Source organism: Strigops habroptila, chromosome 1 (assembly GCF_004027225.2).
Source record: "Strigops habroptila isolate Jane chromosome 1, bStrHab1.2.pri, whole genome shotgun sequence".
Classification (NCBI taxonomy): Eukaryota; Metazoa; Chordata; class Aves; order Psittaciformes; family Psittacidae; genus Strigops; species Strigops habroptila.
In genome coordinates, this window is record NC_044277.2 from 86,934,612 (window position 1) to 86,950,492 (window position 15,881).

Genomic DNA, 15,881 nt, shown 5'->3' on the forward strand with positions numbered 1-15,881 from the left:
TAGCCCTTGTTTCCATGTGTGTTTCTCCTAACAGCATAAGTCTTTGTTTGCGCTGTTCTCACCCCCAGAGTGTGCTGGCACAGTGACTGGTGTGCCCATTCAGTGAATCAGATTGGGAATCTATGTCTTTTTTCTTTTTCTACCTGGTCATTTTTCAACCACATCAGCTCACTAGTGCGGTTCATCACACATGCAACCACTCAGGCAGATATGGTGGTTCAGTACAGGAGGGCAAATCTGAGAAGCACTTGGAGACAGGATTGGAGAAGGATTTGTACGAACAGCACTGCTGCTCAGTTTTATTGACTCACCCATGTGTTACTGAAATGTTCACCCAGTATTTGGGGAGAAGAAAATAGATACAGGCTCGACCTTTAAAAAATTAAAAAAAAAAAAAAATTCAAAGAATGATCCAACACAGTATGGATCTAAGCATGGGCTTTGTAGGTGAATGCTCAGACTGATCCAGATCTTTTCATTGCTTCTCTGTGGAGTTTGTATGGTGTAATGTGGGATATACAGAATCAGAACTGAGATCTGTTGAGATACAAGAGACTAAGCTTGTCCCTGCCAGTGCAGATGTGCTAGCAATATAAGAAAGCTCTCATCCAGCTTAGAAGCGCGTATAAATATTTTGACTGTCTTATAACTGTCCAAGTCTCATGTAACACATGCTTTGGACTGATCTTCAACTTCTGCAGTGGGTTTATCCTAGTGAAAGGTGAGATTGTTTTAACTTTTCCTCATATGGATGCTAAAAGAAAATCACAATAACATCAAGTATTATGATACTGATTAAATCCCGTCTATGAAAAGTGTGTGGGTTTCAGGATGGAGATCTGCAGATGTCTCTCTCCCTGTATCTACATTGTGCTGCTCAGCAATCTCATTTTACTGAATCGTCCAGACTGTGTCTCTCTGTCTTCATCTTTTGGTAGAGACTACAATGCAAAATGTCACAGGGATATTTTAGTCTGCCTCTTTTTCCTCTTTAAGGGCTACAGTGTTTCCTCTGTCATCTCTTCCATTTTAAGGAGATGTATTCCCTCACTGAATCCACACGCCCAGCACCTGTGTTTGTTCAGCCGTCTCTATGGAGCAATGTCTGGGTAGAAGATTTCGTGCACGTGAGGGCAGTGGAGAGACATGGTGGATGCAGATGGTTCAGAAGGGAGCATGAGTAGCATTGCAACCCTTTCAGCAGTGGGCCTAATAATTTTGATATTCTTTGGTACTGTGTATGCTTCAAAACACAATGTTAGAACACCAGATATTCTGGCTAGGTGTGACAAGAATTAGGCAAAGTAGAGAACAAACTCTGCTAATCTTGATGGTGTGACCTCCCGGTGATACTTGGCAAGATGACTGTTCAGGTTTAGCTACCTGTAACCTCAGAAGGAGCATCTCATTCCTTGTTTGTTACCATAGTGCAAATGAAGAAGATCTACTAGCAGAAATGATGGTGTTTAAGGTCACGCCACCAAATTGCTGTGTCTTATGTATAATAAATACCAGTGTCCTCTTCTATAACTCTAAAGTTAGTAATGTGAGAATAACTTGAGTTAATTTCAGTTAGCGATCTGGATTAATAGTTGCTGTCTGGGTACAGCTATATGCAGCCTACACTGAATTACCTACAAGGCATGTATGCAGGACTGTGGTGCAGGAGCATATGACATGTATGAGTCTTTTTGCTATGAATTAGACAATCGTGTCAAGAATTTGATCTTTTATTTTTGAGGGAAAAGGGAAGTATATGTCTTAAACCTGTTTAAGAGAGTCTCCAGTTCAGAGAACAAACTGGAGTACTTTCAAAGCAGTACATGCCCCCATTAAGCCATTCTTTGTTACTGTACAGGCATAAGTCATAAATAGTTAATTTGTTCCTTGGCAACTTCATATTTCATGTAAGAATGAAAGAACACATATGCAATGGAACTTTTATGAGATCAACATTTAACCCCTGAAAAAGATTTAGTAAACATCAAGATTTCCCCCAAACTAGTGATCTTATTGGTTCAAGCAAACTTGCAAAGGTTAATAAAAAACTAGCCTTTGCTGCCATTGCTATGAGTGTATATATACACTTTTATTCACATATTCTTATACAAGTACGTGGGGTTATTTTTCCTTGTAGCACAGTCATGGCCTCTCATTCCTTGCTGCAAAAGGGAGTATAGGTAGATAAAATGAAAGGCAGTTCCTTCCTCACAGCTATTGTATACATAAGGAAGAGGTACAGTAAGTGAATACAGAACAGCAGATGAGTGAAAATGGGGAGGCCAGGATAACATGTACGAATACAACAGAAACGTGGCTGGTTATTCAGAGCATTATATTGAGGCTCCAAAAGATGAGATTTCTATTACATTTCTATGTATTTCTATTATGAGATTAACTGATCTGCAATATGTCCTTGGACATGGCATTTCCTCTGTATTTTTCAGTTTCTCTACCTGCAACAGGGCATAAAGTTAATCACCTTCTATGTCAAAAGGCCCTAGTCCCCAGAACTGTTGTCCTCCTCAGAGCCAACCAGCCTTTGCTCAAGGATTGGTGTAGCAGATGTCTCCTACTCCCTGGGCATCCCCAAACTGCCTTGGGGTGTAGATTTCCAACAGGCTTGTTTGCAACATTTTTTTGTTAGAAGAAAGACTTTGTTCTTATTTTAAGATTGCCTGGAGTTGAATGTGAACTTGGAAAGCTGAAAGCAAAGGGTTAACCTCTTGATATCAACTCAGAAAAGCATAAAAAACAAAGATGCAGTTCAGCCTATCAAAGATATGCAGCAGCTTCCATGGCTGTTCCTTAGAGCTTTCCTAAGGCATCTCTCAACCCTGAAGGAAAGGGGACAAGCAGCTGAGTGACATCTCCCTTTGGGATGCTGCCTTACAGAGGGACTTTTCTGGGGATTTTTGTTTGGTTTTTTATTGGCTTTAAGTAGTGAAAGGTAACTCAGCAGCAGTTTGGTTTCCTATCTGCTGTATTTTAACATTGGGCTATAAGGCTAATGGAAGGGTTGCTGGTCTAAAGAGGTTACATCATTTTCAGAGGATTCCTTTCCCCTCTGTCTGTTGGTGTCTGCTGTTTCCTTACCAAAGTTTTTTCCTGTTTGCTTTATTTCCTGGGATTTTATTGTTGGAAACGCTGGGTTGCCAGGTATAACAGCAATGGTTTGTATTTTCTACCTCCTTGACTTCTTGAACCAGTTTTTTTTCCCCATCTCCTTTCAATGCAACAAATACACAGAGTATTCAGTTGGAGCCACAAGGAGCTATCTTTGCTACTCAAGTAACTTTCTGCATTTTAAAGACGGTTGACATTATTTTATGCTAAAGAGTTGAAGAGTACTGCCACCTAGTTCATCCTCCTACTCCAAAACAGCTCTACTTATAGCATTCCTGACAGACACTTGTATAACCAGTCCTTAAAAATTTCCAGCAGCGGGGACCCCACCGCCTCTCAAGCGAATTTTCAAGCTGAACATTTCTGCAATATGAGCTCATTACTTTCAGCTCCTGCCGCTTGTGAATGTTGATGAACAGATTATTACCTAACTCTGTGCAGCAGCATTTTATGTATTTGAAGGGTGTTTTCATGCTCTTTCTTCTTTAGGCTGAGCAACCTGTGTTCTCTCGGTCTTTCCTTATAATTTGTGTTATCTAGACATCTGCTTGTTCTCATTGTTCCCTGGTGATCTGCCTCCTGTTGCCTCGCATCTCTCTTGAGGTGTGGAGAGAGTACTTCAGCTGAGCCAGTAGCTTAGTGTTGAGTGGGGCAGAAGGATGTTACTCCGGATGCATTCCAGCAGTTTGTCCCAGAGTGGTGCTTGCTTAGCTTAAAGCAGGACAACAGCATCATAGGTTCACTTTCAGCTCATGATTCTGTGTAATTGTTAGGTGCTTTGTGTAGCACTGCTCTATGCCCAGTTGTTCTCCATCCTCTGTGCATGCAGCTGGTTGTTCTCGGCTAAATACAGAAGCTTACAGTTGTCCTGCTTGAACTGTATCCTTTAGCTTTTCCAGATTGTCAGAATTATTCTATTTTTTTCCTCAGTTATACTTCCAGTTTTACCTAGCTCAATGTAATTTTCAAGTTAACAAACGCTTCTGCTCATCGCCTAATCATGAAAATATTGCATCATCTGGGAGCCAGGATGAAGAGCCCTATAAGAACAACCCTTCAGATTTCGCTGTGAACTGAGGATAACTGCTTCCAGAAACAACATATTGTTGGCAGCTACTCCAGCCATTTGGAATATCACCTTTTAGTAGTAATTGTATTGATCACCAGTTTTCTCATCTACTTTCATGCAACTCACAACATGGTGAAACTTTTAGGAAGACAGTTTTACCTATTTCATTAATTTGATTTAGTATTTATATTCCTTTTTTCCACTTCTTGTTATAACTTCTAAAAATTTTTCCAAGGATTTTTCAACTTTGTCTAAAACTGCTTGCAGCTGCATTGGATCCATGTTTTGTGGCATATTGATCTTAGACCATTTTTTCTTATCTGGTTTAGCTGACTGCAAAGGTATGTGCCATATGCACGTACACACCCCTACACATGCACCTACCCTCCACGGTGTTTTCTACTTCCTGCACTTCATTGTTTCATTTACTGATTATTGATTTATTAGCCTGTTACCCATTTATAGAGGGAAATTAGGTTGTTTTGACTAGATTTGGTTGATACATCTATGTTTTCTATTTTTTGTCTTTTTTTATTTCCATTGTGTGCTTACAAGTAGTTTGTTTATCTGCACAGAGTCTTTCTGGGAATGTAAAGTAAATACTCCATAGCTCCTATGACTTCCTATATTTTGTTGTCGTTGTTGTTGTTTCATTTTCAAAAATAAGCACTGTGTTTGACCTTTTCCAAACATTTGGTACCTTACTTGTCCTCCATGAACTCTCAAAGGCAACTGATAGGAGCTCTGAGATTTCTTCTGCTCATTCCTAAAGTATCTTAGAGCAAAGTTCATCCTTGGACAATTTGAGAACGTTTGGTTTACTCTAGTGCTTCCTGTGTATTCCTCATTGTGGGCTGAAATTTTATCCCTTCTTTTCTGATATTAATTCCTGCTAGTGAGACGATCACTTGGCCTTTTTTAGTAAAGTCTTAGCAAAAATAGTATTTTCATCTTCCTAGTGTAATGCCTCAATGATTTTCTTTTCTTTCTTGGATGGCAGACCAATAATTTCATTGTACTTAGAAGGATGCATCTCATTTTGTACCCTGACATTTTAGTCTTTGTGCCCACACAGTGTTTTAGTGCGTGATGCTTATATCATCTTACTGTAGGAGGTGTTCACTATGCATACACCCTGTCACATTCACATTTTTCTTTTCATTTGTCTTTTCATAAAGAGTAGAAATAATACTAAGGGGACAACAGGCGAAACATAGCAGTTAGAGTTTTCCAAAATAGTACTCATTTTGACAGCTGTAAAAGTTCTGGCCAGTGCACCTGATTGGTATATATTGTCATTATTTGGCTAGTTTTAATGGTGCTGTGACATTTTCCCCATCATTATATTCAAAATAACCAGGCAAGCCTCACCTACATGACACAGGCTCTTTGTCTGTCATCATGGTCCAAATGTATTACATTGTGTAAATGGAACCCAGCAAGAGAAATGTTTAACAGCCAGACATTTTTACTGTGTGTTAACAGTAGTTTAATCTGCTGGCCAGTAGTTATCCTTACTTTGAGGACGACTTCTGAGTTTTCTTCCCAAGGCAGCAACTGTCAGAAAAGCAATGACAACAGGTTTCTTGTGACTGTCTGTGTGGAACCACACTACCCTTGGAGAGGGTGAGTGGGGAATTTCTGCATCTCCAAAGCAAATCCAGTTAGCCAGATTAAGGCTGTAAAACCTGACAGTTCTGAGAGGACTAATAATGTATGGACTGGAAGAGGATAGTAAACAACACTTAATTGTGCAAGTGTCTGCAGAATTTTCACCAGCTTTAACAGATACTGTAAGCAGCCACATTGAGAAACCCCTATATTTGCACGCGCACAGGTACAAATGTTTTTAAGTTGCCTTCTATTGCTGTGGGCTGCCCAGGGTGGGCAGGCACTTCTAATGTGTTGCTTTTACACAGAAAAGGGTAAGTGATTGCTTTTAAGCTCTGCTTTCAGTTTTTAACTCCTTTCTGTTTTCTCGTCTCAGGTTAACTCATCCCTTCCTGCTCCCTTCTTCATCTCCCCATCCTGTTTTTTCCTGATTCGGGATTAATTTGTCACTTAACAAACAGCTGATTTGGTTATCCTGATGCTGGCCCTGCGCTTTTCCTTGCCCTATCGATTGTATATGGGATGAGTTGCTTTTTCCTTCTGTAGCCTATTTTGTTTCCAGGGCTGCTGTACAATATTTAGAAAAGAAAGGTGACTGGAAGCGTGTGTGCATGGGAAAGGTAACCTGAAAGAAGGGTAACTCAAAGGGTCTGTGCCCACATTTATCCAAGTCACTCCCTTTCTCACTGATTTGCTGTGTGACCTTGTGAAAATCATTTAGGTTCTTGATCTATCGAGTCCAGAGTCATGTTCCTCCTTACCTCAACTTTCAGCAAGTCTAAAGAGAACTTAAACACCTAGCTCCTGGCATGGTTAGGACGAAACCACTAATCTCAGTGGTGAAATCTATACAAGTACCTGAAACAGCATTCAGTCATTCCCATGCACTTGTCTGCCATCTAACTGTGTAGACCCTGACTCCTGCTAGTGCTCCGTGGAGATACATCTGAACCAGCCGTCCCTCCCATCCATCTTCATTTCTTAGGAGAATTATTTTTTTTACATTCTTATATAAATTCCCCTTTTACTTTATTATAAAATATGTTTTAATTTGACAGTGATGTTATTTTCAGTAATACTTTTTGTAGCCTTTAGTATTAACATCTAGTTGGGGGAAAAAACTGCTAAATATTTATACTTCTTTTCTTTGATCTTTCACTCAGAAGAACTGAAAAGGTATTACACTTAACATTTTTACTATAAATGTTTTAGATAGCATTTGAAAGAGTCCAAATTCACCTCTTGTGTTGGATTTGTTCAGATTATTGAGATAGATAGGTTGTCACTCTTAAGTGCTTCCAGATGGCATTTCAGTTGCCAATGGTTGGAAACTTTTGAGCAATACTGTTGTGGCTAATGACCAGTCATGGAATCATTAATATTGCTGTTTGACAGAAGTAGGACCAGAGCCTCTTCCATCCTCTTACTTGTATGCTGTGGGTCAGAGGAAGATGAGTATAACATCTTTGCACAACTCTGCAAACACAGTGTTTCTTACAGAGTTACTCTTTGCAAACAGTTTGTTTGCCTGATCCACTCTCAGTGCTAGCCAGTTGCCTTGGATGGGCACAAGGGTTTTTGTCCAGCAGCCTGTTGTTGCTGGAGCTGCTTCATTCTACCACTAAGTTACTAGGGATTTAGGAGGCCAAAAGAAATGTGAAAAAAGTGGGAGAACCATTAATGACAGGAAATATGTGGGTTTGTTGTGGTTTTACTCACTGAAAATGTAAATTCTTCTGTAGAGGCCAAAACGCTTCAGCTGCTAGGACTTCCAGATATTGCATGCTTCTGTTCTTCTCAGTATTCCTCTGATTCCTCATAAGCTATGTCAGCCAAGTTTCTTTTGAGAGAGAGGAGGTGATCCATCATAAGCATTTTTTGCCTTGGCCTCTGGAAGATTCAGGATTCAGATTCTCTGCCATGGGGAATGTTGTCCTGCCATGTGTTCTGAACCCTACAGGGAAGGAGAAAGTGAAGAAGCATAGATGGCAGCTCCCATGAGACACAATTTTGATTGCTGGGTTAGAGAATGTTTAAACCTCTAGTGGTTAATTTTTAAACAACAAATAACAAAAAACTATTACCCCTTGAGTTTTGTTTTGGTGAAAACATGATTAGACTTTGAAAAGCATTTGACACAGAGCCTTTTCAGTCAAACCTAGAGAAAGTGAAGTAAAATAAAACCCCGTGCTGTGCACAGAACAAGTAATCTGTCCTGTCTGATGCTGAGACTATCACTTTTTCTCTGTTACTTTCAGCATCGAATTATTTGAATAATTGAATGTTCAGGACATAAAATTGTCTCGAGTATTTTACCAGACAACCTTCTCTCGTTTGCCACAGCAATGGGTAGAAGTTATTTCACTGGATTTTGAATGTATGTGTTTGTATCAGAAAGTTGGCTTTTTTCTATCTTTATTCTACCTGTGCAGTCCTTGTAGCTCTTGTAGTGATAACCCTGAAGAAAAAGTAGGTTTTTGTACCCTATTCTGAGCCTCACATGCTTGCACATGTTCTGATCTTTGTGTACATGCCCACTGCACAGCTGGCTGTTACTCCTGAAAGGCTCAGCCTTGGTTAGTTGAGAGACTCATTCTATTGAAAGTGCATAATGTTCACTCTATCTAGCATGATGAGTGCTCCAGGGTTACTATGCTGACAGCAAGGCAAATCTTGAAAATATTCATCCTTTAGCTTACTCTTGAATCCTCCTGGATTTAGTGCAGGATTTTGAACTGACTCACTAGATGGAGTGGTGAGTCCCTAAAAATTGAGGAGGCCCAGTGTGAATTGAGAGCACAAAGTTCATCTTACAGGAGGGACAACTCTCAGTCACATCTAAGTTTAAATCTATGTAGAATGGATTCTTCAGTATTGGCATAGATCAGATATGATGGGAATTCTGTTGCCTGTGCTTGATAGGTGATTTTCCCAGAGAGGGAGATTGGAAGACGAGCAGTCATCACCAATGCTGGAGTCCACCCCCTTGAGAACTGGTTTCATACCTGCTTCACAACTGTCAATCATTGCTTTCTTCAAGGAATCAATGAGTCATTGTATTAAAAACAAAAACAAAAAACCACAATCCCAAACCCCAAGGCTTTGCAGGCTTTTTCTGGCCTTCCATGGCAGCAAATCCTGTGTCACAGTTAGCTTATGATCCTGCGGGGACTTTGGATTTTCTTTTGGTATAATGGAGAATGATATTTTTCTCCTTATTCTTCACCCTAGTGATATTTCATTGTTGCCTGCATGTAGTGGATGCCATTACTTTTGATGCTGTGAGGCTTAAGAGCTTTTTAATGGGAAGTGCTTGGATCTGAGATGGGTTGACTATATTGTTGGCTGGTTACTGAGACAACTGTAACAGGGCACAAGGGATACTCAGTTCCTTGTGTAACTAACTTGGTCTGTTTACAAGAGTTCCCTTTCTCTGGGAACTGGCAGAAAAAAGCCCTGCACCATTCGTATTAGTTATTCTCTTGCTGTCATGTTTCAACAAACCAAGGTGGTCTGTTGAAATGAGAAAAGGTCATTAGGGGCCAAAGTACGAGTAATTTCTTGAATTGTTTCACTAAACATTTAGTGAGTACATCTAACAGCCAGGAGACTTGCTCTTTCAGGTGATGCTTATGAATAATTTTTTTCAGTATGTATCTATTTGTATCTCTTCCTGCATGTAAGAAATTAGGTGATAGATTTAGGCAGAAAAGGAAAATCATGAGCAAAACTTTCTAACCAGTCCAAATCGGTTTTTGGATACTTGGCAGTGGCTTAGATCCTATATATGGTTATTTAACAGTATCTCAGTGACCAAGAAGGTGAAAAGTTATCAAGTGCTTTAATTTTTCATCTATCTTTCATTATCTTAACTGGCAGGTGTTATTTATGTGTTCTTTATCTCTCTCAATAAGCTGGCTATTTACAGAATTTTGAGGTATTTTTTCTACATTAAGAATTTCCTACATTAAGATAAAAGCTTAAAATGGAACCAATATTAAAGAAAGAAAGAATGAAAAGGCCAGGCAAGGTCAGGGTTTGGTATTCAGATACAGATTTCACCAAGTCCAATTAAAAAAGAGCAAAAAGTCCATTACTGTCTCAATGTTGTGAAATAGAAGAGTATTTCAGTCCAACTATCTGTCAGTAAACATGCATCTCTTTTAAAGTGACCAGCAAAAAAATCCACAGTGGTCAAACAATGTTGACAATGTCAACATGATTGTGCTGACCTGAACTATCTTTGAAGCTGAACCATCCTTCTGTGCCAGGTGTCAGCTGGGAAAGATGTGCAACAGAAATGACCGTTCCCTGCTTTTTGTGCGTTTAAAACAATTCTTTCTTCTGGAGATGATCTACTGCCTTTCACTAGCATCAAAATCACCTTAAACAAAAACATGTCCATTTTTTGAAATATGCTGTTGTATACAATACACCCTTCCAGAGAAATGGAGTATTAGCATTTGAAAGGGCTGATGAGAGTGCATCTTTGGGAAAGGCCTTTGTTCAGAGAATTACTGCCATATTCTATGTGCATATCACCATGGTAATTGGATTATTTGCCATTGACAGCAAGGTATATAGCACAAGCCTTTTGCCATTTTTCATGATGTGGTTCCTCGCAAAGGGTGCTGTTTGTCAATTTAAAATTTACAGTAGGACATTTAGCAGTTGTGCCTACTATCATAGTGGTGGATGTGGTTTGAATGGATAAAACCAAAAAGGAAAAGGTAATTACATCATCTTCTTCTTCTTCTTGCAGTTTAATATTCCTCTCCATTTCCACTTACAACATGAACTATTCTGGAACTGTTGGAGCCGCAAAGCAAAACCAAAGTTGTGCTCTTTGCATGGCTTTGGCAACTATGATGCTAGTAACATGGGACAGTATTTTTGTTTCTTCCCATCATCATCCCTTTCAGGACATTCCCTAAAGTCATTCCATGCATACTCAAAGCATGGCATGATCTCTGTGACGTGGTCATTGAGTACTGTGTGAAGGTTTATGTAAGGTAATTACATGATGAATCTTTTGGGGGGATATAGCATACAAACTGCTATGGCAGGATCTGGGAGACCCTCAAAGAACCTCAGTGATACGAGTCATTTAACAGATAGAAAATAAAATGTGTGTAGAAAAATACCATGTGTGTATCTTTCATTTTAAATAATATTCTGTAGGAAAGGTGCAGTATAGATGTAGTGGTGCGTAGTACTGCTTAGTGCACTGCTCAGTACAAAAGAGATGGTACTCTCTTTTGGTCGGTGATGCTGTGGGAGATTGTAGTCTCTACTTTTCTGTTCCTCAAAGTAAATGCAGCTCTCTAGAAAAATCATAGAATCATAGAATGGTGAGGGTTGAAAAGGAAAAAATGTCTGCTTCTGTGTTGTTCTCACCACACAAGAGCAGGTGTAACCTCTCTGCAGAAGTCTCTGTGCCCTTGTGCTTTATTTAAGACAGATGGAAAGTAGAACACAGTTTAAAAATGGGGGTTTTCCCCACTCAACTGCTGCCCCTTTGATCTCCTTTTTCAAGTACAGGATGGAGAAATTTTCGTTCTTGTTACAGTATTGCATGAGGATGAGACAAATGCCAGTACCAGGCATTTATTCTAAGGCATTTATTTTGATTACCAAATGACCCTGGGTCTTAGTCTTACCTAACCGCTGAGATGGGTTCCCCAGTATGTTTAGGTGTTTTGCTGTTGATAGCTTCTGGGATCAGCTTTCTAGCCAAATTGTGTTTAAACTTTGGTGGACTTCCATGCAGGGAAAGCTAACACATAGGTATTAATTTTTATTGCCTACCATACCCTTTCATTCTAGCCCTGGTCCCACTGTCAGGTTGCTTTTATGTTTGTTTCATTAGACTAGTGGCAGAGTAAGGCACCTTAATTTTCTGCAGTGCTCAGATATCAGGCTGAAATAATCTAAATGTATATACTGACCTTCAGGTTGGCCCCATGCAATGAATCTGACCTGCCAGTGAGCAGCTCCCTAGGACATGGAGGTGGCTATATGCCAATTCCTGAAAATCAGGAGGCAGAGCTGTTTCCTCCAAAAAACGTATGAAAGAGCATTAGGCATTGTGTCACTCCAGTGTTTGTCCACGGACTGTATTGTGTTTCTTCCTGCGGCATCAGAATAAATCCCTGTCTTCCTTTTCCCTTTGAGCAGTGCTTCACTGTATTCACTGCATTTCATTACCTGAAAGCCGCAGGCTGGTGCAGAGGAGACTTGTGACACTAAGATCAGCTGAAGCCTAATGGGAGAGGAGTCCGCGTGACTGTGAACCGCATGGACTTGTCTGGCGGTGCAGTTTAGGTAAATAAAGCCCAATGTGCTCACTGTTAAGCTTTCCTTTTTTTTCATTTTTCACTTGATGAAGCTGCTGGTTTAGGTTTTGGCCTCAAATTTTCTCTTGCTCTGGGTAGAGAGCTACTGCTTCTGTATCTTCAGGCTGCAGCATGACATGCAGTTGAGAGCTCATTATGCATTAGCAGAGCCATCTTTAAGGTAGGCAAACACTCTGTGACTCTGCAGAACAAAAAAGCAAGAAAGAGAATCAGCAAACATACTATTTGCTGACAATAATTGTTCTCATTGCAGCTGACAGCAGTGGTTAATGACATTGTCTTAGTATTTTATTTGGGAGCAAGGGGGTAAGTATTAGGGGCAGAAGAGCCAAGAAATACTCTTCCCCATCTCTCTTGAAAAGCTAGCTTAAAACAATACGTAAGGTTTTGAAACTTACAGTGTGTCTTTTATTGAAATAGCATTGAACCATTATACTCCTTCTTTCTAATTAGTAACAAAATGCAGGTAAACCTAGCTAAAAGGTGGGACAAAATTAGCATACCAACCATGTGAGTTATGTGTAGTCAGACGTGCATTGGTAGTTACATCATTTTTTGGCTATAATAAAAATGAATTACATCTAATGCAATCCCCGTTTTATTTCTCCTGCAGCCATGCTTAACTTTAGCTGCAGCTAACAGAACTGTAGTCCAGTGCTGCTCTGTAAGACCTTGACCCTTTCCTAGCTTAAATGCCTCCTAAAGAGGTTTTCCACAACACCCACAAGAAACTATTGTGTCCTGTTTAATTTACCTCACGAATGAACTGCTCAATGTGATAGAGGCAGGGGAATAAGTAAACACGTGGGTCAAGAGAAATCATTACCACAACCAGTGAAGAAACAGTGCTGTAGCTACCCCTATCACGGCATAAATACTTTAACCAAATTTGTGTTTACATCACATTATATGATGGTAACAAGTTTTCTATCATGGGATATATTCCTGCATTATACAAGTCTTCAGGATCAAGCCTGTGACTGTGCATCTTCTAAATATATTTTCAGCCAAAGCAATTTGCAAATACTCTTGATCAGGTGGGTTGCTGTAGCACTGTTAAAAGCCGAAATACTACCAGCTGTAATGGTATTTGCCAGCCTGGTTTTGGAAATCGTTTCTGTTGAGCCCCAATCCCTTATCCCTATCATCTCTTATTCAAACCTCTTTCTTGCAGTGTAGCATCTGGCCAAACCCTTGTTATTCCATGAACTTGCTTCTCCCAGGTCTGTCCTCTCAACTGTTTTGCAGAGGAGCAGAGCAGAGGAACACTTTCTCCACAGTTACACCTCCCCGTCTTTTCTTAAAGATCACTTTTCTACAGCATTTAACCTGCACCCAGGGAAAGCTCTTGGCTGGTTTTTAGCAGTTAACTGCAATCAGCTTAACACTTTATGAAATGCAGTTTGCCCTTTCCTATGCTAGTCAGGTTTAACTTGCTTTATCTTCAGAGCACACAAAAAGGAGGGAGGCTTTAATTTGAAATAACCTTTTTATTATGAACTGCCGGTTGGAGCAGGGCAAGCTTCCAACTCACATTGGGTGGCACAAAGTTGGTACTAAATAGCTATTCTGAGGCTGTTTCTAGTTTCTAGTAGGTTTTGAGATTGAGATGAGTATCATGAGAGTTATCTTTGTGTATGAGCACATATAACCTTAGTTTTAATCAAATAGTCATAATAAACATGGTTTCTAACATGAAGCAATTTTCAGGCGAGAGATGACCCAGAGCTTGCTGAATGCTTTCTGTGCCATTAAATCCAGAGTTCTGCCAGTCTGACGGATCCTTCTGTCTAGTACTTGATCTCTGGTTTCCTGTTATTTTCCCCCTCAGATTTTCTTTCTTTCACTGAAGTGAGCGTTTACCTTTGAAAGAAGAAGCAATATGGACTCCAGTTGAAACTAAAAATAAAAAGGATGCAACAACTGCCATTTAAAAATAGTAATATTATGCAATTATAGAGATGCCCTTGCAAGATCTATGTACTCCAGCCTGGTTTTGATGGAGAGCAAGATTTTTTGCTCTCTTATTCAACGTACTGGTTAGCTCCTAGTTTTGCATTAACTTGTCTTTGCCTAACTCAGCAACTCTTAAATACCTTTCTTCCCCCCCATCATTCCATTTATACCTTTTCTCTGTTTTCTTTTGCCTTTTCCTTTCCACAGCAAGGGATGACAAATGTTGCCACATGTGCCTGCTGTTTTGTCTCATGCTGTTTCTTCCCAAGTTTGCTGGGCTGCTCCTGCACCTTGGCTGCAGTGTGGCTGGTGCCTGAGAGCTGCCATGTGATGCTCACTTCACTTTGGGAGTGACAGCCAAAGTGACAGCCACCCTCACCCTTCATCTCTGTCCTTCTCCCACAAATGGATACTTCAGGTGCATTTTGCCCTTGTTTCTAATTTCCAGCAAAGGCAAAGTAGTCACCTGAATTGAAAAACAAGTATTTCACTCTGTCTGTAGCTGTGTGTTTGGTCTTCTCTCCCAGGCTGGAGCCTGGATGGCAAGGCTTGTGAGATGCCCCACATAAGCTATCCACATTGCTCTCCAGCGTGCAGAGGTTCCATCGTGGCACCCCCAGTGGTCTGAGGGGGGTATGTGTGTGCAGTGCTCCCTTGAGGTAGCCCCATTAGTACCAAAATGAGAGAGCTGTGGTGTCAGCAGCAGTTCAGGGCATTAACATAGCCCTTCTTGTGGGCTTGTTTGCTCTGGTAAGAAGCAACCACACCACATTACAAGTTGAGGTATAAAGTAGACTTCAGCAAAGGCCTCTGCCAAAATTAAAATTCAGCTCAGTCCCCCCTCTCCGGACTGTGTATTTTAGCATTAAAGTGATTTTCAAGCAACAAGAACAAAATCAGACGGCAAATAAAAAATGATCCAGAGGGTAAGTGTTTGGCCTCCTGTATTTGCATTTGCAGGCAAATGTATTTATGAGTCCTCTTTTGGTTTGTATTTTGTAGGACAAAGAAGGTCAGCCATTGCTACCGGATCATTTACCGCCACCCAGAGAAGACTTTAACGCAGGACGAAGTGCATCGCATCCATCAAGCTATTGAAGAATCAGCAGTTCGAGAACTTGGGGTTGAGGGCAGGTTCTAGTATCACTGGTTTGAAGCCGTAATGACAGTTGCAATCTCCTTTTTTCTGTTTTTTTTTAATTTTGTCTTTTTTTTTCCTTTCTGGGGTTGGGGGGTGCAAGTAAAGAGGAGTTTTGTGGCACAAAATCCTAGCACGTGGAAAACAATTGATAGATGGGCAATGGTAAAACTACCAGATAATAAACATTACTACTGAGAAATCATTGACAAAGCGCTGGCGCTTTATTTTAAGAAATGGGGGAAAGGCAGTAATGTAAGATTTCCCTCCTGTTACAATAAGAAATACACTGCCTGGTGGTTTTCTGTGTTGTTAATTGGTCCCTGGGTTCCATTAAACTGCAAATACTTGGCATTATTTCTGCGTTGACAGGATCTTCTGTCCGTGTAACAAGTGAAGCAAATCAGAGACACAGATTAGCTCAGGGAAGAAAAACCCATCCCTCCCTCTTTTTTAAATAAGAAATGTTGGGGTTTGCTTCAAGAAACCTTCCAAGAAGTACATCTTGCAAAGTTTGTCTCTTTTACCTTCAAAGCCCATGGGTATTGCTTTTATCTGCTACAGAGAAGGAGCCAGTATGGCTCTGGGGCCAGACTTGGCTGTCTTCAAATCCTGGATTATTGAT

At 40.3% G+C, this 15,881-nt stretch overlaps 1 protein-coding gene across 9 annotated transcripts in view; it reads left to right on the forward strand.

The window, feature by feature from the left end:
- FARS2 (phenylalanyl-tRNA synthetase 2, mitochondrial) overlaps window positions 1-15,469 on the forward strand; it is a 242,457-nt gene extending 226,988 nt beyond the window's left edge. For 5 of the 9 annotated variants that reach the window (XM_030492034.1, XM_032920064.1, XM_030492004.1 and 2 more), the window contains one exon: window positions 15,121-15,465. In XM_030492034.1, coding sequence (XP_030347894.1) covers window positions 15,121-15,259 — 139 coding nt within the window. In that variant the 3' untranslated portion in view covers window positions 15,260-15,465. Of the gene's footprint in view, window positions 1-15,120 lie in introns of all 9 variants that reach the window. The other 4 variants (XM_030492015.2, XM_030492024.1, XM_030492051.1 and 1 more) reach the window with 1 other exon arrangement.
- The last annotated feature ends 412 nt before the right edge of the window (window positions 15,470-15,881 follow it).